This window comes from Agelaius phoeniceus, chromosome 18, assembly GCF_051311805.1.
Source record: "Agelaius phoeniceus isolate bAgePho1 chromosome 18, bAgePho1.hap1, whole genome shotgun sequence".
NCBI classification, from domain to species: Eukaryota; Metazoa; Chordata; class Aves; order Passeriformes; family Icteridae; genus Agelaius; species Agelaius phoeniceus.
The window spans coordinates 10,037,482-10,062,313 of record NC_135282.1 but is presented as its reverse complement, the minus strand read 5'-3'; the positions used below and the strand labels follow the sequence as shown (position 1 = coordinate 10,062,313).

General features: G+C 43.3%; 1 protein-coding gene across 3 annotated transcripts in view; it reads left to right on the top strand.

Moving 5' to 3' along the window:
* Positions 1–24,832, top strand: part of TAOK3 (TAO kinase 3) — a 78,343-nt gene that overhangs the window by 17,441 nt on the left and 36,070 nt on the right. For 2 of the 3 annotated variants that reach the window (XM_077187631.1, XM_054646084.2), the window contains 7 exons: positions 16,107–16,196; positions 17,355–17,565; positions 20,116–20,187; positions 21,038–21,139; positions 21,403–21,448; positions 22,034–22,130; positions 24,113–24,226. In XM_077187631.1, the coding sequence (XP_077043746.1) occupies positions 17,446–17,565; positions 20,116–20,187; positions 21,038–21,139; positions 21,403–21,448; positions 22,034–22,130; positions 24,113–24,226 (551 nt within the window). In that variant the 5' untranslated portion in view covers positions 16,107–16,196; positions 17,355–17,445. The remainder of the gene's footprint in view (positions 1–16,106; positions 16,197–17,354; positions 17,566–20,115; positions 20,188–21,037; positions 21,140–21,402; positions 21,449–22,033; positions 22,131–24,112; positions 24,227–24,832) is intronic. The other variant, XM_077187632.1, reaches the window with a different exon arrangement.

Here is a 24,832-nt window from a genome sequence, read left to right as displayed (position 1 = left end):
GGTTCCTAGAAAATACAGGGGAATTTCCTACCATGACTCATCTTGGAAGTAGCAGATGCTACACGCTCTCAAGCTGTGTATGGTAGCTCTGGAGTCTCAATAAAATTAATTGAGTGTTGGACACACAAAAATATATTGGATTACTCTAATGATTACACACTGCTACTATTTATCCCTTTTTAATGAGGATGCTTAAGCAGAATCTTTATAAAGGTGATGGTGCTTTATTTTCTTTCTGTGCTGTGGCACTTCTGTGAAAATATGTTTCTGTTTTGAAATTTCAGTTTTACCTTGCTGTCACTGGGGGGGTGACTCTATTTTTAGTACTTTATAATTCTCAGAAACTGTCCCTATGCTTTTTCCTTTCCCCTTTTTTCGGTTTTTATGCTCTTGAAAGTGACCCTGAGCCACATGTCACTGAGCAGCAGCAGCAGATTGTGTCACTGGCAGTGGGTCTGTGCTCCTGGGGAGTTCCTGGGTACCTGCTGATCCCAGATACAGAAATGGGTTTGGGAGTGTGTCTTGGCTTGAACAGACAGGAGTCTGCTTAAGGAAGGCAGGAGCCTCCCCTGAAATGGAAAATGTAAAACCCCTCCCTCCAAATTATTATAATTCTGAAATTAAGGGGCTCTCAGGCAAAGACATGGGAATAGGAATAACAGTTCTTTACTAGGAAAACTAAAAATACAAATGCAATAGTACAAACAAACAAAAGAAAACCCCTGCCAGAGTGAGAGCAGTCCCTGTCCCCTGTGTGTCAGGGGGTGGCACAGCCCCATCCCATGGGGGCTCAGCCCTCCTGCAGTGCCAGCTGTGGCTCTGCTGGAGCAGGGATCCTGCACAAGGGGGGAGTTTTCCTCTGCAGCTCCAGGGCTGCTGCAGATGGGCCTGGGCTCCCTCTGGCCATGCAGGGCAGCAGAAGCTGCTCCTCTGGCAATGCACTGGGCAAAGGCTGCTGGGCTGTGCCAGGCTCACATTGGATCCAGGTAGGAATGCTTGGCTCCTCCTCTGGGCAGAGCATCTCCCCATGGGATGATGGGATTGGATCAGCCATGCAGGGACACTCAGTGGCCATGGACTGAAGAGAATTAATAATGAATGGCCCATGAACAGAAGAGATCTCTTGGAAGGAGGATTGGCTGTGGGAGAGAGAAAGGAAACTGCCCCATGGACAGCAGAGAGCTGCCCCAGCTCTGACAGATGGCAAAGAGAATACACAGCCCCATTTCCAGCCTGAGACAGAATGTGGCATTCACATTCTCTGAAAAAATCCCTTGGCCCAGGATTTTTCTCCTGGGAAGCTGAGAAGCCTCAGAGAAAAGGAAAACAATTCTAATCTCATTTGCTTCTCCTGTGTTGTGCTCACATGTGGAATGTGTTTGGAGATTGTTTACCCACAGGTGATTGTTCCATTGCATTCTGCTGTGAGTTGTCTTGGCTCTTTGGCCAATCAGGGCCAGGCTGTGTCAGGACTCTGGAGAGAGTCAGGAGTTTTCATTATTATCTTTTTTAGCATTCAGTAAGTATCCTTTCTGTATTCTTTATTATAATACAGTATCATAAAGTACTAAATTAGCCTTCTGAGAACATGCAGTCAGATTCATCATTCCTGCCTTCATATATTCCCAGCCAGTCCAATAACAGAGTGCTGTGGCAGGGCCAGCAGGCTCTCAGGGCCTCTGCAGGGTGTCCCAGTGCAGGTTTGGGCTCAGTGGGATTCCCCTGGCTGTGCAGCAGCACGAGGAGGATGGGATCAGCCTCCTCCTGGAGCTGTGCCCTGCTGCCATGTCCAGCGAGCTGGGATTGAAGAGACAAGGAGCTGGATGGAGGTGCTGGGGTGCCTGGCACGGAGCACAGCTCCCTCCTGCCATGGTGGGGGTGAGGTGGTGTGAAGGGAAATGGAAGGGAGTGTCTGTCCTGCAAGCTGAGTGTGCCAGATGAGATACCCAGCTCTGCCTTGTGGAGCCTCAGGATCAGTTCTCATTGCAGCATTATCCAAATAAACCCAACCTGCTGCTTCAGCAGCTGATGTTTCTTTCTGTGTGGAAGCCTGGATTCCCACGCAGGGATGGATCTTGCCTGGAGGCACATGGTGCTCCAGAGGAGCCCCAGAGAGTCAGTGGAGTGCTGTCATGTCCAGACCCACTTCAAATCCAAGAGATCTTGTGGCCTGCCCTTTTCCATAGCTAAGTGAGGGTTGGCTTGCTGGGAGTAAAATGTAAAGCTTTGGGGGGCAGTGGAATTGCCAGGCTGTTGGTGTACAGGGCTCTGTGGGATGCCCTGACCCACCTCCTTTGTGTAGAAGCTGTTAGACCTGGAGACACAGGACCATCTCCTGCTTGGGGAATATTCCCTGAATTTACTGTGTGGTATTTATCCCCCTGATGTGTTTTATGGCTGTATTTTAACAGGGGGCATGCCAGGTTGGGATGTCACCCATCCTGGTGTTGGGGGCTAATCTGAAGTGAACAACAAAACACTGGCTGGGTTTCCCAGCCCTGGATTTTGGGTGGCAGTTCCTTTGTTCAGAAACACAACACAGCAATGTGTGCCTTATCTTCTGAGGCACACAGTGAAATATCTGAGCAAGGCTGGAATTACATTGTTACTGGAGGTTTTCCTGGGAGAAGGGCGAGTCCTTAAGTGCTTTTCTGCCTCAGATCTGGGTTGCAAAAATGGCTTTTGCTGACTGGAGGGAGCAGCAGCTCTCACTGGGAACCTGCAGCCTTGCCTTAGGCCAAGGAGCCAGCTCTGCAAAGCCTGGCTTAGCTGGTGGTTCCCAGCCCAGCCTGGGGTAGGTGGGACAGGGAGGAAAAGAGGAAGCCTGGAGCTGAGCCTCACAATCTGCACTTCCCTAGAGAGCAGGAGGAGCAGAGGCAGTTCCTCTGCTGGGCTTCATCCATCATTAATGCAGAGTTTAAGCACAGTATAGGCTTGCTCTGGAACCTTGCTGTGCTCCTCGTATTCTCTGGGAAAGTTCCCTTCTCACCAAAGAAATGCGGAGCTGAGTTTTTCCAACAGCATCATCTCAAATGGCTGGAAGCTTCTGTGTTTGAGTTTGCAAGATAAATTCTGTGGTTGTTGCTGATTTTTTTTTCCCAAAATCACATAATGGTTAAATTTGGCTGGGTTAGCAGTATTCAGTTTTGGTGTGTGTTGTTTCTATATTGTTGTTTCTACAAATATTCAGTGTTTTTCCCCTGTAGGTACACTTTGGAAAGTGTTGATTCTTTTCAGCATTATAAGGAAAAATCACCAAAATGTATAATTATTTAATGCAAAAAGCTTTAGCAGAAGAGTTCTGTGCAGCTTCCCCTGAAGGCTTTAACATTACATGTCTAAATTCAGGGTGGCTCTTCTAGGACCATTCTTGTTGTCAGATTTAGTTATACATTTGTATTAGGTATTGATTAATTAGGAAAACTCACAAAGGAGTTTTTTCCTCATTATTCCTGTCTAGAATATCCTTTTCTAGGAGCCTATAAGGTCCTGTACAGTAATGACCCTGATCCAGGTGACTTTCTGAAGTCCCCTGCCCTCCTTCAGCATTTTGGGCTGACATGACCATGAAGTAGAAGACTGAACTATCACAAATTTATTTGTTAATACCAGAATTTTTCATTCCTTTGATGAATAGCAATATTTCATTCATAGAGTGTCTCAGCTGTGCTTAAAATTAACCAGAACAAAATAATGAGCCCTGCAATTGAGAAGCTGTCCCCAACTAAAAATATTCCTCACTTAGATGAGGGGATTGGATTCTTTCATAGTTTTACTACAAATATCCCCTTAGGTTCATTATGCCTTGGATGCTGAATCCATAAAACAGGGCTGTTAATATGTACACCAGGCACCAAGTAGTGCTGGAGACTTTCAAAAACTGGGAATTCCTTGATTTATTCATAAAGCAGGGAGAATAAGTCTTGAAAATTTGATCAGATGCCAGTTCCTTCAGTAGCCACTCGATCCAGAAACCTTTTTATAGCTGTGCTAACATCTCTGAGGACTGTTAGGCTTAATTAGTGTTTAAGACTCTTGTACAGAAGATATCATGAAAAGGGAAGCTCTGCTGAGGGAGCATGGGGAGGCAGGAGGGAATTTGGCTTCAGGGAATGGGAAGGCAAAGGATGTAGCAGCATTTGAGTTGAGTAAGTTTGTGTCTATTCTCTCACTTAAAAATACCCTTTCTGTGTTTTTTGAGAATTACTGTTATTTGGGGTGTTGACTTGACAGATGTGGATGCAGAATCCTTCACATGGACTTTTCTTTTAGATATTTAAAAGCAATTCTATGTTATAAAAAACACAGAATGGCATTATTTAAAGTAAATATCTGTCACAAAAAAGAAGTCTCTTCTCTGTGGTACGAGGATGGCTAAGCCTGATAAAATGGTTCTGAAAATGTTCACTGTCAGGCAAAACACTCTAATTTCTCCCATCTGCAAAACAGAATAATATTTATATTCTCTGAAGGGTCAAGTGAGGGGACCATCTCTCTGGGAAACTGAACATCTTTTTCTTGTACGTAAACTTGTTATGGATCCAAAAATGAGTATTTTCTCATGAGCACTGACATATCCCTGCACAAATACCTTCAGGGCTATGCAGAATATCATCAAACAGCAGAAAACCTTAATCCTGTGGGCATGTCTGGTGCTTCTGGGCCTTCAGTGGGGTTGGGTGATATTCCTTATCAGGTGAAAATTGGCTTCATCTGTTGATATCTTGCTTAACAAAGGTATCAAACCCCTCAAACCTTTTTCCTCAACATGCACTTCCCCAAAATCTAAGTTATGAAAGGTAAATGGAAAATAAACTGTAATCACAAGATAGGAGTGATTGAATAGATGTTTGTGTATTTTTAACTGGGGGTAAAAAAAAGTTGGATTATTTCAAAAGAATTTGCCTTTAATGCTGTGAAGGATGTATTTTTGTGGTTTAGAACCCTGTATCTCACATAAATGCGTTTCTCAGAGGAATTTAAGTTGAGTATCCGCCCCCTAAGCAGGTGAGGTTCACACCATAAAGTGAGAGGAGAATGAAAGGTGGGAAAACAGGAGTTTTATCCAGCCCTGCTGCTGGGGAAGGACTCCAGTCTGTCTTAATAGAAAGCAGAACTGGAATAGACTGACGTAAATGGCTGATTTTTTTCTGATTTAAGTCCAACAACATTGCCTGCAGGGGAAAACACAGTTGGCAGAGGCATTCCTGGTGATGAAAGCTTTACTGTAGCAGTTAAGATTAGTTCTCTTTAGACAAAAACCTCATGTTTTGTTTAATCTTCATTCAGGCTTTTTTTTTCCTCCCTGGTTAAAAAGGTAACAAGTAGGGCATCAAGATCATATCAGTGAATGAACTATAGATGTTTTATTCAGCAAAAAGACCATTTTGGTTTCTCTTAGAAAAGTTTATAATTGCTTAATTGCATGAGATTTAAGATTACAATACTGAAATTCTACTACAGCCTTCAAAGCCTGCTTTGTTTAGCATTGCTTTCAAGGCAAGGCTTGCAGGAAAAAAATGTAGCGGAGCATTTTTTAAAAATAGAAAATGGAGAGTTTCTGTCAAAATTCAAGACTGAAAATCAAGGATGCCCAGCCTTATCTGGTGGTCTTGAGCTCAGGGTTTTTTCCCCCTGCAAAGCAGGCTTGCCACAGCAGAGGATGTAAATAAGCATTTGTGTAACTGGGGCCTTGCTCACACAGTCATGGTGGCTTGGAGCTATTTTATCTCAGTATCTGTCCAAATAAACAAAGCTTTAAGTGGTCAAGTGATGCCTGAACATCTCTCTCTGGAAAGCACTGGGCTTTAGCTGCTCAAGTGGCTCTGAGAAAGTTGTTTAGATCAAATTAGGAAATTGTGGAACACTGGGATGCTTCATGGCAATATTTGTAATGTTTTAGCTCTGGCCATGGTCAAATGTCGTTCTTTGTCAGTGGGGACCAGCCCTGAGCCAGCCTTGGTGGTGACAGGATCCACAGAATGCTGCCTGAGGTTTTGATCAGTGTTTTATCACAGTAACCATACTTCACATGGCTCTGATTCCCAGAACATCCTTGGAATAAGTTTGACAGTTCCAAAGAGCCCTAGAAAGTATAACTTGAATTTGTCTGTTAGATGAAAACAAATCTACAGAGAGGAAAAAGAGGTTCTTCCTCTCCTTGCTACAGAAATTTACCAGAGAAATATGAAATCAATCAAGAGTTTTTATTCATTGTCTTTAGCTGTCACTCTAGATGTTGGAATGCACTGAAGTGCCATAGAATAATATTTGGCAAGGATAATTTCTCACCTGGAGCAATAAACGTGGCTTAAACCAGGTTTTTTGCTCCTTGTCAGGGTAAGAGCAGGTTTGGAGTTAGATGGTTTGGGCAGGTGTGAAGGAAAGGGAGGAGTGAAGTGAGGAGGGAACGTGCAGGGAGCCTGCCAGGGATTTACTGTGAAATTCTGGATGGAGAGAGAGCTCCTGAGGTAAATCCATAGGGAAATGTGTGGTGCACTTGTGTGACTGAGGGGGGTCCTGAATTGCATCTCCTGAGGGATGGGCACAAACCCAGGAGGTGCTGCTGGACTCTGCCTTGCTCCTGGGCTCCTCACTAAGGGAATCCTCTCTGTTCCCCACTGCAGCCATCAGTTACCTGAGCTCTTCACTCTGAGCCTTGCACTCAGAGCTGCAAATGGGTGAACTCATCATTGAGAAGGTTATGTTGCTGTAATCAGAATAGAAACATGTAATATTTTTATGTCCATCCATACTTTTGGCCATGGCTTCTTGTCATTCCCTTTATCCCAACGCTCCATTTGCCTATTTTTGACTGCCTCTGCCTGCTGAGCAGATGTTTTCAGAGAGCTGTCTGCAGCAACCCCCAGGTCTTTTTCCTGTGTGGTTACAATTAATTTAAAATTCAGCAATGTGTAGAGTAGCTGAAAATATTACTGCTGCTGTCTGTTACCCTATTTTTGTACCAAATGCGTTTCAGCAGCCCCTGTTGTGCTGCTGAGATCTCTCAGGTCTGAGTCACTCAAGGTGGACCTGGCTGTGTGTGTTTTTATCACAAAGTTATCTATGAGATAAGTGACCAAAACCCTTTTGGTGCTGCTAATTCAATATACACAAATCTGTGCCATTACTCCATCTCAAAAATAGAAAACTGCTCAATGGCTTTTTCTGGCGGTGATTCAAAATAGTAAATTATCATTAGAGCAAAAATAAAGCTCAGTCATATCTTAGAGCAATCTCCACATGGTTCTTCCTGTGCAGTGTTTGCCAGTAAACCTGAATTTTTGTTAGCCATTGAGCACACATTCCAACATCAGCTGCCAGTCCCTTGGCTTCTCATGCAGAAATAGAGATATTTCTAAATTATGGTGGCCTTTCATTTTGCTTTGCTATCCTTTTTGTGATATTTTCTTGTTTCACTGATGTCTCTGACCTGAATTTCTCTGTCCACCCTGCCCTCAAATGCCATAAGTGTCCATCAGTGCCACCCCCAGAAGCTCTCCTTGTCCCCACTGCCCCCTCCCAATGCTGTCACTTGGGATTTTTGTGCAGTGACCTGATGTGATCTGGGGGCTTGTCACAGGAGCTGGGCCAGCAGGGAGGAAGTTCATCCCTCCCCTCCTGCTGGCTTCCCTTTCCTGGGCTCTGAGAGCCTTCAGAAAGCTCCATCAGAGACCAGAACATTGAACTGGAGCTTGGAAGATGTTTTTTTCTCCAGCTGATATCCATGGTGTCTTTTGCTGCATCCGTTTTTCATTTTTTGGGAATTCCAGCAGACAGAAATGCACTCAGTGTTTGTGCTAAAAGCTTTTCTAGTTGGTTGGAAGGGAACTGCTGCTCGCCTGATTATGTTCCTATCCTAGCAAATTGCACTGCTGAAGTACCTCATAAAATACTCTGTTTCCATGGTGATCTACCTTCCACTTTTCCTAAAAGGACCCACTAGGTCCTGGGAGACAGACTCTACTTTCTTTGCCTGTGAGAAGATTAGTCACATCCCAGATTTTCCCCTTAGTTCTGCCTTGTTTTCTTTATACCAAGTACTTGGAGTTTACTGATCTTTTTTTTTTTTTTCCCTCTCTGCCTTTAACACTGAAATATGAAATCTCAGCACATGAAAGCTCCTCTGAGGATGTCCCTGTGCACAAGGATGCAGCACTGAAACTTGCATGAGGAATTTCGAGTGGAAAAAGTGAAATTTAAGCGTCGATTATTTAAAATGAGAATTAAAATCAGTTCAAACTCTGTAAAACTCTTCAATGCTGCAATGCTAATTTAAAAAACAGAGAATGCTGAGGGGACAGGTACCAGATGTGCATCCTAATTCAGGTGACTTTCTTGTCCCTGCCTCTGCCAGCCTCCCTTTGGTGGAACCAAAACTGTTCCTGCCTGAGGAAGGCTCTGGCTTGAGCTGCAATGTTAAATTCATTTTACACATCTGATTCCAGTGCTCAGTGAAGCAAATTTTTGTTTGCCTTCCAGTTCTAATTTAAAATTGTAGTTTTTTCTGTGTTAAAGCAACATTAAGGGCCTTTTCTGACCTGATAAAACCCAAGATGACAAAACTTAAGACTGAAATCACAGACCTGGACCTCTCAGTTATCTCAGTTATTTAAAGAGTCTCTGGGTGTTGTATATTGTCATATAATGGCAATAATGTCATAGTGTGATAGCTGTAATTTCAGTCTTAACTCACTTTTTTTTTTTAAATCTGCTAAAGCAAATGAGTTATTTTAGTTTAGAATTCTGCAGGATTTTGGTTTGCGGTTGGTTTTTATGTTGTTTTGGGTTTTTTGTTGTTTTTTTTATTCTTTCATAGCTTTACTCTGGAACTTGTAATGGATCTATTTGACAATATATTAAAGTTTTTCTTCCTTATTATTTCTTCATTTTATTTTTTAATTTTATTTTTCCCCCCTATCATGTGTGATGTCCCATTATAGCCTCCTACCTGGAAGACTCATTCATTATTCCCAGTTATAACCCTGCATGAAAACTGGCATCATTCACTGTGGGTTCTCTTTCCATCTCAGCAATCTCTGTCATGCTGTTTGGGGGTGGTTTGCTGTATTGTGGCAGGAAAAAATCTATTTATTACTTTCCTAACCATGACACTTTGGTATTTTCATGATAACTGGGATAACTTGTGCATGCAGTGAAGGGCTGTGATTGTCACAAGGGTGTTCAAGTGATCCTGAAGAAGGGGGGATCCATGAGGGGGCTGTTGTATAAATACATGTGATGACTGATACAGCAAACTTTGAGTTCTCTGTGAATAAAAATCAGCACATGATCCTTTTTCTTTCCAGACTTTCAGCCATCCAGTGCTCTTTTCATAGAGGATAGACACTCTCTTCTTGGACACAGTTATTAGATGATAATAAGGAGATTTTGGATGTTAGCCACTCATATTTCACTTCTATCCATGTCTTTTATTAATGGCCATAAAAATTGCAGGTTATAAAAGAATAAACTCAGAAAGCCATGGGTAACTCATGTAATATTAATGACTGACATTTCCTTGGCTGGTACCTGCTAGACTAAGTCCATCATCCTTTAATAATAATATTCCCATGTGAAATGGAGTTTGTTGGGTTTTCCCAAATAAGCTTTTTCTTGTTTGATTAGAACAATTTAAACTAGAAGCAGACTTTGGCACCTGAATGGAACAGGTGTAGCCATTTCTGCAGATACCAGCATGGAACAAATTCCCGTTATTTATGTTAATGGCTGTGCCTGTAAATGGGTCAGAGCTGGATGTGCTGGAGAGTCACTGAGGGCAGGAGGAGCAGCAGCAATGATCAAGTGAAGCAGTCCCAAAGGCTGTTTCCTCAATTGTTATCTCTGCCTGGCACAGAGCAGGCAGGAAGGAAGGAGGGCTCAGAAAGGAGAAGCTGTAGCAGGGAGAGATTCAGGGGGCAAAGAAAGGGGGAACTGTAACACAGTGAAAAGGAGATGGCTTGGGGGATACATATTATGGAATTGTGGAAAGCCAGCTTGGGAATGTTGTGGAAATGTGTTGGAATGCTGTGGCTTTCTCTGCTTAATAAAGCAGCTGCAGAAGGGCAGGATGAGGAAACATTTCCATTTTATCCATGGAGAGGAGGAACAGCATCCACAGCACTGTGCAACTCACCTTCTGTAAAATTGATTGAGGTTTGGGGTTGTTATGTGAGGGTTTTATTAACACTTGTTGTTTATTAATACTTTTATTAGTAGTCAGTCATGGTGAAGATTCATGGATTTTCTTAGAATCATGAAGAATATGCTTCACATATACTTTCCCTTGTCCCTTGAAAGAGAAGAAAAAAGTTTAAAACCTACAATTTGGTTTGTTGTGAGAGGTGTTCTCACCCTGCATGGCCAGGGAATGTCCTTTCTTTTCCTCCTTCATGCACACAGCCTGTGTCTGTTTCCTTATTTTGTGTAAGGACCTCCTGCATGATTCCTTCTGGCCACTTTTACTGTGGTGCAGCTGCCAGAAAATCAGTACCTGAGTTTATGTTTTCTTGCACAAAGAGAATAAACAGGATTTTAAAATAGAAAACTCCTTTTTCAAAGTCAGCTAATGTTATGACAAAATCTGTGTAGCTACACCAGGACTCGCTCACTACCCTGCACTTACATAATGAAATCACATTTTGCCCCAAATGGCATCACAGGATTTTTTTTTACATAAATATGTTCCTGTGCCTATCCTAAAGCACACCTTTTGCTTGCCTAGCACACAGTAACTGTCCAGTAACATAATTATATGTTCACCTCAGGCAGTTAAATCTAACAGTTTCTGCCTTTAAGGGGCAAATCAGAAGCCGGGCCATTTAAGTCATGATAAGAAAACTGCTTTTAAAATACAGAGAATTCTGTTGTATTCAGAGTTATTGTGGCAGTCACTTCTTACACTTCAAGAAAACCTGAACTGGAGGTGGAGATGAGGTTTCAGCCTTGTTTGCTATTTAAATGAGCTGGTGGCCACTGTGGTGGCTTCAGTGTCCCTGGGGATGCTGCAGCTCTGAGCTGTGATGCAGGTGAGAAGGAGCAGCTCAGATCTCACTGCACCATCACCCTGGACACTCTGGAAAGCTCTGGGAATAGATTTGTCAGTGGCTGGTTGGGTTTTTTTGTTTTATTTTTCTTGATTATGTGATGGTCAAAATATAAACTCTTTTTTAAAAGTACCTAAAAATAGCTTTAAACCACAAAATGGATGCAGCTCTTTGGAAGCCATTACATTAATAGGTAGGAAACTCTGAGTGTGCTGGTGTCTCTTGAGGCTTCCACAAACAAATCCAATGACTTATTTGTGCCTCTGAGTAGCACACACAGCATAATACTCATCAATTTATAATGGTCTGGAGTTTTAAGCAACATGATGAAGAGCCTGATAAAAACATTCAAGAGAAAAAAAAAGATGATGAAAATAGGGAGGCAATTTTCTCAATTTCATGACCCATCTGTGATGCTTTTTAGAGATGTTTTGGTGAGAAGATCTGATGAAATTTGTATTTCTGTGTATGATGCTACTTGAGCTTATGTATGTTAGGGTTTAAAATGATTCCCAGATCTTTCCTCCCTTCCAGATGTACTGCTGAATTATTTCAAGTGTGCCATGATGAAATATTATGAAATGTTGTTGCTGGGAGCAGGAAGCCTTTTTTCTTCCCTTTATTTTTAATTAGGCAAGGTTTATTTCATGACTGAAAGTGTTTAATCTTGTTAAATAAACCTGAGAAACTCTAACAATGCTCTCTAGATTTTATGGTAAAATACAGGTTCTAATCCAAGACATGTTAATTACCCTTAAACTTAACAAGGGCATACATATTTCATTAAATTGTTTTAAATTAAACTATTGGGAAGCTACACCCAGTCCCTCTTGCTTTTTCATTACATGTCTATTGTGAGAATGATGCTGTTTGACTTTTAAACTGAAGCCCAGGCTGTACCCCATGATCTGGGGTAGCTGTGATTATACATATTTAGCAAAGCAATGGAATTTCAGAGCACAACTGGGACTATTCCTTTGGGGAGGGCTGGCCTGTGGCTTGATTTCATACTTGTTGAAACATTCCTGATGACTAAAACTGATTGTTTCTTGAATTTAAGCCCACTGATTTTATTTTTTTAAAATTATTTTAAAATAAGGTTGTCTTATTTTAATTTTTAATGAGTTTATTGTCTTTTGCTGTAGAAATGGTGGTCATAGGGGAAGTATAAACTGAATATTTCCTTTGAAACTACTGCTCCTCATCAGGAAATAAAGCTGTTTTTGTGAAGGCATTTATCTACAACAAGCCCTGCAAGTTATTAGCTGGATTTCATCCCCCAGGGGCAGCGTGCAGCAGTGGCCTGGGTCAGAACAGTTGTGATTCAGGGTTTTATTAGCATGAGTAATGTGTGAACTCCTCATGACCTGATGCACACACGAGCTCTGCGCTGCCCTGACCCCCAAGCACAGCCCTGGGATGGAATTCCAGGTGCACTGCAGAGCCAACACTCCAAAGGGAAATTGCTGCACTTGTGAGGTGCTGAACAGCTGTGGCTGCACCCAGATGTTTGTAGGAATGGGGCTGCCATTGACCTGGCTGTTCTGGGGAGTCACTCCTTGGAAAAGCCATCAGGAGAGGTGGTGTTGGAGCTGTGGCTGTGGTCAGTCTGTCCAGCCTTCCTGGCAGACTGTGTCCCCATGTCCTGAGCCTGCTCCTCCTGCTCTGTGCCCTCAGGGAGCTTCCCTGGTCCCTGCAGAGCCCCAAATGCTCAGCAATATTTGTCCTTCCTGCTGGAGGTCACTGGGTACCTTCTGTTCCACTTCCATCCCAAGTGAATCATTCTGCTTCACAGAAATCTGAGGGGAGGATGTGAGAGGACTTGCTGCTTCTAGACCAGAGTGAAATCTTTCCTCAGTGTCTTGGAATTGGTGATTAATTTAAGCAAGTAAAGGCTGTAGTGGAGGTGCTTTTTGTATGTCTTGAAGTTTCTGTGCTAGGTGTGTGAATCTGCCTGGTTTAAGCATTAAAATGAGTGAAATGCCTGGAAAAAACACAAATGTTGTGTTCACTTACATCAAGTTAGCTGGACAAGTAATTCTTAACAATCAAAGAAGTGACACTGAACAGCTTAAAACATGGAGGTTCCAGAGTGTTCTCCAAAAAGCTTCTCTGAAATAATGGGCTGTTCATCCAAGCTTGTGGTCTTCATGTGAGGGAATCAGCCAGGATGAAGGGTTTGTGTCTGGCCTGGCCAGCCAGCCATATGTACCAATTAAAGGGAAGGGGAAGAGCTCCAGCTTCTGAAAAACAACACAAAACCTGCCCAAATCAAACCAACAAAACCGTGGCAGTTTGTGGGTGGGGTCTGCAGGGGAGCTTGAGCTCCTTCCTTACTTCAAGCTCAAAAGGTTTCGTACTCAGTTATCAGCTGAATTTATCTCAGAATTTCCTTCTTTACGTTGTGTTCTAGGTTTTGGAGAGACTGAAGTGATGAAATGGGGCTCTGTGCTTGCTATTCTTGGGAAAATAATTCTGGTGTGAATTTATTCCCCTCAAAATAGGCATCTAAAAATGGGTGCATGAGCCATGTCATGTTGCTCCTCCTCTGAGTGGAATCTGCTGCTGGTCCACCCTATTTCCTGTAGTTTGTTTTTCTGCATGGAGTGGAAAACTTTGTCCTTGTTTTGGGAAGTACCCTGGTGTAGTTAGGAACTAAAATTAATTTTGTGAGTTTCTGGGCTCATTTGAAACAGCCCTATGGTGCTGTGAGATGCAATTCAAACTGGTTTTTCACAAGCCACACACTCTGAGTTCTCAAGTTTATCTCATTGACTGACATAATTTTAGATCCATGGATTATTTGGAAATGTCAGTTTAGCTCCTCTTGAAGATGCTTCCAGTTGTGTTTTGTTCTTATATTCAGGTCAAAGTGGTTTTTTGTTGGTGTTAATACAGCACCTGGAAGTTTTAAGTGGTAGGAGAGAACCTTTGTGTAGCAAAAGTAGTTAATTAATGGTTTTTAAATGGGAGGGTTGCTTAGCATTGAGGGAACTTTGCTGTCTGAACAGAGTCCTGATCTCCCAAACCCCCAAAATCTGGAGTCACTTGTCACTCCCCTAAGTCACAGCCAGTGTGATTAATGATCTTTCCTTTTGAGGTCTTCAGGACACGCAGAGTCTCAAATGCTGCTTTACAAGGATGAAAAGCAGAAATCAAGCTTCTAATAGAAATTGTTTCTTGGTGTATTAATTCAGCACTTTGGTAATGAAAAGGACCTGCTCAAATTTGCCATACCTTGACCTTGAGTGGGTTTTTTTTCTCAACTCTTAGACTGCTCTGCCTTGATTTAAGCCATTTCTCTTTCAGTCTCCATATCTAGAGGAGAGTTGTGTTGTTAAGATTTGTGACCTTGCCAGCCAAATGAAGAGCTGTGATGTGTATCTGTGGTGTTTTACACTGGCCAGGACCCAAACTGTGGCTCTGGTGCTGTGGTGCTGTCTGCAGAGGGCTCTCAGGCTTTGTGGGATGCTGTGGATCACTCTGTGATCATGTTCAATCAGCACAACTCAGGTTGCTCTTGATTCCCTTTCCATCCTAAGTTTTTTGATTTTCATTACTGGGCAATAATAGCCCTGCTGAGCAGATTTACCAGGAAGATTTACTTGCCTCACTACTCGTGTCTGCCCTAATTGGAAAATGACATTATTACTTAGGGCTTAACTCTAAGTGTTGACCTTTAGCCTCCCATTTTAAATACCTTGAATACTGGAGCTGCACAGCCTTTCTTAATGGCAGAGAGGTTCATTTGACTGGAGATGGATAAACTGTTTTCTCCATCAGTTTGTTTTTATTTTTTTAAAGCCAGATGGATTTTTCTGTTGGCTGAAGAATGCCAGACCTGAAATACTGCATTCTTTGCCCTGTCTGCAGGGCTGTAGTAAATATAGCACCTTTGGGTGAGGCCAATCAGCTGAAAATGAATAAGCATTTCATTCATCTGGCTTTTGTTTATATTTGAGATTTTTTTTTTAAAGCAAAACAGTGCAGAACCTTTTTTTGGTGCTCTTCAAATAGCCTTTTAACAGCTTGATACTATTGGCCTGTGGTGAGATAAAGTAACAAAAATAACATTTTTGGTAATGTTAGCTATTAACAGAAAGATTTCTGCACATTTATTTTTTCCCTAATAAAGGAGAGCATGAGTTAGTGTGTCATTAAATCAGGTGCCTATTAATTCAGATTTTGGCAATGTAACTATTGCACTGTGCTTAACTTGGAAGCATTTCTGCTGTGCATGTAGCTGCAGGATAACATTTTCCATGAGCTCAGGCTATTCCCAGCTCTGCCTGTGTCCCAGTCCCCTGAGGGGCCAGCAGTGGCTCTTTGGGGGTGTCCCCACACCCATGGGAGCGGGTGGCTGCAGTGGGGACATCCCTCACTGTGACCTGATTGCAGCTGGTGTGGCTCACTGGCTGCTGCTCCTTTTCCATCTTTTCATTGCTCATCCTCTCCCTGCTGGAATTCAGCAGTGTTTGATTTCCTGATTTCCAGGGCTTTCCCTGGAATCTTCTGTGTCATCAGGCAGAACTCAGAGAGTCAAGTGATGGACACAGCCTTGTCAGCTTGTGACAGAATCATGGCATGGTTTGGGTTGGAAGGGACCTTAAAGCCCATCCAGTGCCACCCCCTGCCATGGCCAGGGACACCTTCTTCTGTCCCAGGGTGCTCCAAGCTCTGTCCAGCCTGGCCTTGGACACTGCCAGGGACAGGGATTTTTTCTGAGCTTTGTCCTTTTTATAGATTATCTCAAAAGCAGGGTCTGAGAGGGAACTTCCTGTGCCCTGGCAAGCTTAAGAGCCTTTATAAAAACCAAAGAACTTGGCATTTAACCTCTTTGCCTGGTTTTCTGTCCTCCAATGCTGTATTGTCCAAGGGCTTTGGAGCACAAGAAGTGCTTATCCTCACCTAAACACACCCCATTAGCATTCTCAGCCAGTTCTCCTTGTGCTTCCCCTGTGGTCACTGGCCTTTACTGGATGTGGTGGTTTCGTGTGTTAGAATAAGGTGTAAAACTTCAGAATGATGTTTCTAAATCCAGTTCCTTGTTTTTCTTTGCAGAGTAGGAGATTCTGGAGGGCTGGGAGCACAGGACAATGCTGCTGGGAGGAATGTGAGCCACGGAGCATGGTTGGTGCCACAGCTATCCAGGTGGGCTCCTCTCACTGCCCCTCTCCTCCTTGCTCCATCACTGACCCTCAGCCAGGCCGAAATTCTGCTTTCATCCAGATGGCACTTGAACTCCAAAACCTTCTAAAGCCTTTTCTATGTGTGTTTTAATTTGAAATTCATCTGATTGTTACATTTCAGCTGCTATCCCATTAAATGTTGCCCTGGTTTGTATCATGGTATAGCTGAAGGTCCTGTGTGTGTTTGCAGGAGTTTGTTGAGCACAGACAAAATGTGGCCTCAATAAAGGAGGGGCTGAACCACAGGTGTGAAAGTACCTCCAGACTGATGGAAGCTGCTCCAAGTGACTCAGCTGCAGCTCCTCTGCTGCATTTTCTGTCAAAAGCAGATGAGTAAAGGCCCCCATCAGTGCTTTTCATATGAGTATTTAATGAGTCAATGCAGATTTTTCAAGATGTTTTCTTAAGAAATTGAAAACTTCCTTATATTAGGATGTTTCTTCCTTTTTTTTTTCCCTCCCACACAAATAAAATCTTGGGGATGAATACTGAAAATCTTCATTTAGATGCAGCTCAGTTCTGTGCTAAGGAAGAATTTAGGGAGGCAAAGATGTGCCCTGTGGATGGAGTTTAGGATTCTTCAAAAGCAATTCCATGTGCTGGGAGCAATCACAATCCAGCAGGGCTGGCTGTCATGCAGCTCTGAGTAAATAAATGAGAAATAACAATTACATGGCTGCAAAGTGTTGCTGTGGAATAGCAGCTGACTTTTCCACCAGCACCAGCTGGCAACTGGGAGTAGAGAAACAAAGCAAACAGCCCAGGAAAGTAGGAGGAACAACAGAGAGAGTCTAAAAACTGACACACTGGGAGCCTGGTGTGAAGGATAACAAACTCCTGTCACAGGATGTTTTGCATAGCAACAGGACTCTTGAATTCAAGTGGACTTCAGTGTCACTGCAGCACTTGCTTCCTGTGTGAGATAAAGAGCTGTTGTATCCTGAATGCATTTTAATCTCTCTATCTAAATAGGACTAATAATTAAAAAGAATTAGCTGGGAGGAGGAAGCAATGGTGAAGGCTATTGCTGCTGGAAGTGTTTCCTCTGGTGCTGCTGTCAGAGAAGTGTGAACACAGCCACGTGCAGGGGAAGCAGATTCAAGATGAACTCTCCCAGCAGGTGCTGAGAGCTGTCTGCAAAGGGCTTTGTCGATGAGGGAAGGAATTGGCTGGGACTGGAGAGCACAGAGCAGTTCCTGACACGCTTCACCATGCGCAAAGGGGTGCCAAAGGACCCAGAGATTGCTGACCTCTTCTACAAAGATGATCCTGAGGAAATCTTCGTGGGTTTGCATGAAATTGGACATGGAAGCTTTGGAGCAGTTTACTTTGTAAGTAGAGTTGGTTCTTTTTTTTGGAGAACAGAATAATTTCAAGTGATGTTTTGGAGGCTTTTGAGCATTTGTAGAAGGAGATGTTCCTTGAGTTTTTAGTGCTCTGTGTGCATTGCTTTTGTGATAACACATCTCAAAAAGAAGTGTTTCTAAACCATTCCTGAGCTCTTGAATGTTCCAGCTGTATTTATATTGTATTTACAGGGATCCCTGTGGCAGGGAAGAATGATGAATCTGACTCCATGTTCTCAGAAGGCTAATTTAGTACTTTTGATACTATATTATATTAAAGAATACTATACTATACTAAAGAATACAGAAAGGATACTTACAGAAGGCTAAAAAGATAATAATGAAAACTCCTGACTCTTTCCAGAGTCCTGACACAGCCTGGCCCTGATTGGCCAAAGAGTGAAAACAACTCACACCAGAAACCAGTGGAGCAATCACCTGTGGGTGAACAATCTCCAAACACATTCCACATGTGAGCACAACACAGGAGAAACAAATGAGATAAAAACTGTTTTCCTTTTCTCTGGGGTTTCTCAGCTTCCCAGGTGAAAAATCCTGGGCAAAGGGATTTTTTCAGAGAATGTGAATGCCACATATTTATAGCAGCAGTTCACTATAGTCCTAATAGTGCACCCAACTATCCAGGTCAAGTATATGGTGTTTTTATGCTAAAAGTTGAATTTAAACAGCTGAAAATTAATTTGCCAAACTGGAATTTCAAGATACTTGGAAATCTCTACAATTTCCTTTATGGCAAAAGCTAAGAGAGAGTCCTCAGAGGAATGGGAATTCAAACAGGAAGGATGTATGGCATTCATTGATACAGGCAAGAGAATTTAATCTGGAAATGAGAAAAATGGTGCTTTTACAGTTGGTATCAAACAAAGCCAAATCCAAAATACTGGAATTGAAAATAATTATAATCCAGTTGGCATTAGTGAGACTGAAGTAGAACCAATATTGAAAAAAATAAGTTAAAGCCAAATTAAAGCTGCTTGGAACCATGGTCAGCCACTCAGGAGGATCAGGTTCACTGGAGCTGGGTTTCTGAGTATCAGACAGTAAAGTATTAAGATAAGATCTCTGACAAATCTAGCTATTATTATAAGCTAATATAAGCTATTTTAAGCATTCCAGTTTGGAGTTGGGTGAAGTGATGGAGGTGTTGGTGGAACTGGTTTAAGGAGAGGAACCTTAAATTTTATGTCATATAAGTATTTCATGTGTATTTAGAGGGATGACAATAGAATTTCTCAAGGTATCATCTCAAACAGGCCTCAGCACATGGCTGTTGCCCAGGTGTGCTCACACAGCCCTGGAATTGTCTCAGCCAGGAGCATCCCAAGCTCTTGGAGCAGCCAGAACTCCCCCCAGCTCTGGGAAGGTGGCAGTGTGTCCTGCAGTGACAAATCAGCTGGAAGGACAGACACCATGGGCAGCTGGAGCTGCTTGGAATGGATGAGACAGGCAGAGAGAAAGCAGAAATACATCTGAGTAAAACACCCTTGATCTCCTCTCTGCTGAAGCAGGGTGGCAAGTGCTGGGGAAGGGCTTGGCCTTATCCCAGAGTTATTCATTTTCAGCTCTCTCTGCCTCATTTGAGCTGTGAGGGGCCTGTGTCACCTCCCTTCAGTAATTCCTGTGCCCCACTGCTTCACTCAACACAGTTTTTCTTTGAAGTCCCCACATGCCTCAAAAAATGTCATTAGTTAATACATTACTTGAAAGGAGGATTTACCACATTTAGCTCCTATTATAGTTTAAGCTTTTAACTGTCACTAATTTTTTTTTTTTGTCTCAAAAATGGTTGGAGGTACAGAGATTTCAGCAGCTGTTTTAAGACCAAAAGCTTGATGTTTTTTACCCTTAACAAGCAGAAATGAGGGCAGTGCAAGTCCAGGCAAGGAGAGATCTTTCCAAACCTGAGTTTTTAGCCTCTAATTACCATCCCTGCATCATCCAAGCAGAAAAGTAGAATTTTGATGGCTGCATAATCTTCATTGCAAAACTAAGGTCTAGTGCAGTGAAAGGAAAGCTTTTAAATTTAGATAAATTCCAGGTTGAATTATCTTGAAGCTGGAAATTGAAATAGCTATTTAAGAATGTCGGTGTTGTATCAAGTTTTTGGATGAAATCATGGAGATTTTGATACACCTCTTTATTTGTTTCTTTGGCAGACATTTTGCCAGAGGTTCACCTAAAACTGCTTCTACTGTAATTCCAGTAAAACTGTGTTTTGAGGGTTCTCAGTAGGTGCAATATTGGGCCTTTTAAATATCAATAGAGAAGTAGCACAAATTCTGAGGAAGGAACAGTGGATATGAACAGGTAAAATCAGGGGAAAGTCTCCTAACAGTTGTGTGGTAAATCATATCCTGAGGAAGATGTCTCTGATATGCAGGAGCTTGCAAGGATATAGGAGAAAAAAACCTTTATTTGCCACAGGCACAGCTCCCTCTGTGGAGAGGGGGGAAAAATGAAAATTTTTTCAATCTATTTGGTGCTTTTTTCAATGTTTCTCTTTCCCTACTCCAGGCTACGAATTCCCACACTAATGAGGTGGTGGCAGTCAAGAAGATGTCCTACAGTGGAAAGCAAACAAATGAGGTGAGGGAAATAAAGGCAGCTGTGCATTCAGGAGCTGTGGCAATGGGAGCAGTGGAATGAGCTGCAGCTCTGGTTTGACCCCAACAGGACAGCTTTTAATGCTCCCTTCCATGGGAATCGTGGAGGTTTGCAGAGAGAAAATGAGTTTATGCACATTTTGACAAATAGTTCAGTGGAAGGAAGTGAGTGGGGATTCAGAATGCCTGGATGGGGCTTGTTTCACAAATAATTCTATGAAGAGCACACTGGCCACTGGAGCACATCTCTCTGAAGTTCTTGAGAATCTGTCAAATTGCAAAGAGCTGCTAATCTCAGTCTCATTTCAGTTGTTGTGTGTTTATGGTTCCTCTTATTTTTGTGTGGAACTTGGAGCCACTGATCCTTTGGACTGGTGTGTGGATGTGCAGGGTGTGTTTGTTTGCTAAGAGCAAACAGGGGTGGTTTAAACTCATTTTTCCTTGCTTTTTCTCCCAAATGTCAGTGGTTCTGTGCTGTGTTAGAGAAGGTGAGCAGCTCACTGCTACTCTCTGTAATTTCTTACTAACTTTGAGGGCACTGAACACCTCAATTTGCAAAGCAGCAGCATTTAAGTGAAATGTATTGCAGTTAAAATGAGGAAGAAAATTATTTTGGCAGTCCCCAAGCTGTTAAATCTATCTTGGGGGGGTATCCCAGTGCAGGAGGGGCCCAGACAACTGATTTACAGCTGTGCTTTTGCAACACTGACTTTCCATCTTCATATTGTAAAATCATTTTATGGTCGTTCTTCAGACTGTGTGGGGTGCATGAAAGGATGTAGAGGACTAAGAAAAGAAATGTATTTATACTTTTTGCTTTGTTCTTTCATTAGAAATGGCAGGATATCATCAAAGAAGTCAAGTTTCTGCAGCAGCTGAAGCACCCCAACACCATAGAGTACAAGGGCTGTTACCTGAAGGAGCACACAGCATGGGTGAGTGAGGGGCACATGGAGCAGATGGACCCTGCAGGACTCAAACCCTCAGCACAGGCTCTCAAATAGCTTTGAACAGTACTAAAAGTCAAATTTTGCATCTTCTGATGGAAAGCTAACAAAACCTACTACTTTGGGCTTTTTTTGCCTTAATCAGGGTGTTAAAGCCACCATGTGATTTAAATTTGGAATGTAAAGATGTTTCTTAATTTCAAAATGCTTCCAGAGATACTTGAAGGCATGATGATCTCTTTTTTTTGCAGTTGGTTATGGAGTACTGTTTAGGATCAGCTTCTGATTTGTTAGAAGGTAAGTTTGATATATTTTGGATTTTCTTTTTGCCAGTGCTCCCCACCTGAGTTTGATGGGAGTGGAGTTTTGCAGATGCTCCGTTCTCTAGGAACAATTTTAGGCTGTCCCAGTGCTACAGATACTTGGCATGCACATTTTAATTCTGTCAAATGAAGGTATAAATGGGTACAGTTATGTTCATGTAATCTGTGCCTCTTTAGGCTGCCTGTTTTTGGAATATCCATAATAAAATCCTGCCGAGATCACCTTTGTCCTTGCCTTGCAGTGTTCAGGAATAATTACAGATGGGTTTTAGAACAGGAGGTTGATGTGACCTCACTGGAACAGCACCTGCAAAGAAAGAGGGGAATCTAAGTCAAAATAGGGAATCAAAGCCAAAGTTTATAAAAATTAGTGTTCCTTGGGGGCCAAGATCACAGGATCACAGTTTGCGTTCTTCCCTCACAGGGAAGAATTCCTCCCTAATTTCTCTTTGTAGCAGATTGGTGGCATTCCTTTCTTTAAAACACACTTTCTCAGGAAAATATCCCCATTTATTTTCTTCTGTTTTGTTTTAGTTTCTTGATTTTTTTCCCCCTGTAGTTCACAAGAAGCCACTCCAGGAAGTGGAGATTGCTGCCATCACCCACGGTGCCTTGCAGGGGCTGGCCTACCTGCACTCCCACTGTAGGATCCACAGGTGAGGCTGGAGCTGCTGCCCTTCCATCTCCTGCTCCCTGGAGTCTCAAAGCTGCTTAGAAACTTATTCTACCAACCCTGGAAAAAGTTATTCTACCAACATTTTCTCTGCCTTGTGGTGGCAATTGTTCTGTGCAGACCCTGCTAACAAAGGCTACCCAGGAATGTTGCACTGAACACTAATAGGAGACTATCACCCTAAATGTGCCAAATAAATTGGAATTCACTGAGCTAGACTATTTCTAAGACTAGATAATTTTTCATATTTACACGTGAATAAGTAAAACTGTATTGGTTTTGCACAGCCTGGTTTTTGGTAGCAGGGAGGTCACAGAGATGTGATGGAATCACAATTAGGTAATTGAAGTGTAAGTCGAGGATAAAACTACCTGAGGAGAATTCCAAGCACTTTTCCATGGAAGGTGGCAGAGCCCTGGAACAGCTGCCCAGGGAGAGTGTGGATTTTCCCTCTCTGGGGACATTCCAAACCCACCTGGCCACGTTCCTGTGTCACTGCTCAAGGGGAGTTCCACTGGGTGATCTCCAGCTTAGCCCAGCTATGCTGTGCTTCTGTGACCTGGATTTCATCCAAAGGGTACAGAGGCTATTCCAGCTTTTCCCTGCTGAGCTGGGGAGCTCAATCTGCTCACCCAGAAATGAGCAGCAGCGACACATCCCTGCTTCTGTGGCTGCTGCGACAGAAGGGGACAGGCGGGAGGGCGAGCCCTGCCTGGGCGGGGAGCAGCGCCGTGCTGCTGCCACAGCCCCACCGAGAGCTTCCTCTGCCTGTGGGAACGGCGAGGCCGAGGGAGAACGGGGAGAATTTTGGGGTCGGGGACCCCATTTTGGGGTTGGGGATGCGATTCTGGGGTCGGGGACCCCATTTTGGGCTTGGGTCCCGCGTGTCCGGCCCCGCACGGGGACCTGGCGCGGGGGCGCCACCTGGTGGCGAGGGGGCGGCACTGCAGCCCCCGCGCGGCTGATCGCGCGTGGCGCCGGGGCTGGGAAAAGAGGGAATTCTTGGGGTTTTATTATTTAATGGCAGTTAAAATTATTGTTAAATTATTCTGTAATTATTAAATTATCATTATTATTAAAGTATCAAATTATTATAACATTATTATTAAATTATTTAATTTCTATAATAATTAAATAATTATTTAATTCAAAGCTGGAAGATATGTTGTTGATACCTGATGTGGCTGTTGAGCCATGGTACAGAATCCCAGCATGGTTTGGTTTAGAAGAGACTTTAAAGTTCTTCCAGTGCCACCCTATCCATGGCAGGGACACCTTCCACTGTCCCTGGTGGCTCCAAGCCCTGTCCAGGACACTTCCAGGGATCCAGGAGCAGCCACAGCTTCTCTGGGCACCCTGTGCCAGGGTCTCATCACCCTTATAGGGAAGGATTCCTTCATAATTGCTCATCTAACCCTGCTCTCTGTCAATAGGAAGCCATTCCTTGTGTCCTGTCCCTCCATCCCTTGTAAACAGGGAATAAATCCCTCTCCATCTTTCTTGTAGGCTCCCTTCAGGTGCTGAAAGGCCACAATTAGGTCACCCTGAAGCCTTCTTTTTTCCAGGCTGAACAATTCCAGTTCTTTCAGCCTTTCCTTGTGGGAGAGGTGCTCCATCCCTTTGGCTGTTTTACAGCGAAGGGGACAGTGATGGGGACAGCCTGTGCTGTCTCTCTTGTACTTATGAGGTGTTCATTCTTTCACACACAAAACTTCAGCACTTGTCCTGCTGCAGGAGTGTTGGGATGTAGCACCTGTGGGTGAAATATTCCATATATTACTTTTGAAGCAGTGCTGCCCAGGGAATGGGGGAGCAGAGGCTACTCTGGGCTTGCTGCTGAAACACTCTCAGTGAATTCCTCTCTGTGTCCTGTCCCAGCATTACAAATTGCAGACAAAGGCATCTCACCAAAGTTTGCATCATGCTGAATTACTTCTTTTTCCTCTTTTTTTTTCTCTCTTAAAGGGATATTAAAGCTGGAAATATTCTTCTAACAGAACCAGGTCAAGTGAAACTTGCTGATTTTGGGTCTGCATCTATAGTGTCTCCTGCCAACTCTTTTGTGGGAACGCCTTACTGGTGAGTGAAGCCTGCAGTGCTTTAGTCCTTTATAGAACTGCTCCCTTCCCTTTCCAGAGCTTCACAATTCAATAACAATTCCTGGGTAAAATCTTCATTGGCCAAGCACTTTACCTGACATCCCTCTGTCCAGATCTTCAGGAAGTCTGTCCTTGCTCAGGGTCCATAAGGAGAGGTTTGAGCTTTGCAGTGCTTGGAAATGGCTCCACTCTTGCAGTGCCATTGGCTTAAAAATACCTCACACTTGCCCCAGGTGATGGGACTGGGGCATTCATGGAGAAAGGGGATTAAAAATACCTCCTACTTGCCCCAGGTGATGGGACTGAGGCATTCATGGAGAGAGGGGATCCTGTTAGTCTGACTGGAAGTCACACAGCTACTTCAGTCCTGTTCTGAAGGAATTGCTGAAGGGTCACCCGAGTTCCTTGGCATTCCCAGCACTGAGGACCAGCACAGCTCCATGCTCCACTGATTTTGTGGCAGAGGCCCCAGGCAGTGCTGGGAGGTCACCATGGCCCAGCCTTGGAATGAGGCCGTTTGGCAGGAAGCCTTTTTTTGGAAGAACACAATTTAAGAGGCTGAATTTTTGCAGGCTGGGCCTGCTGC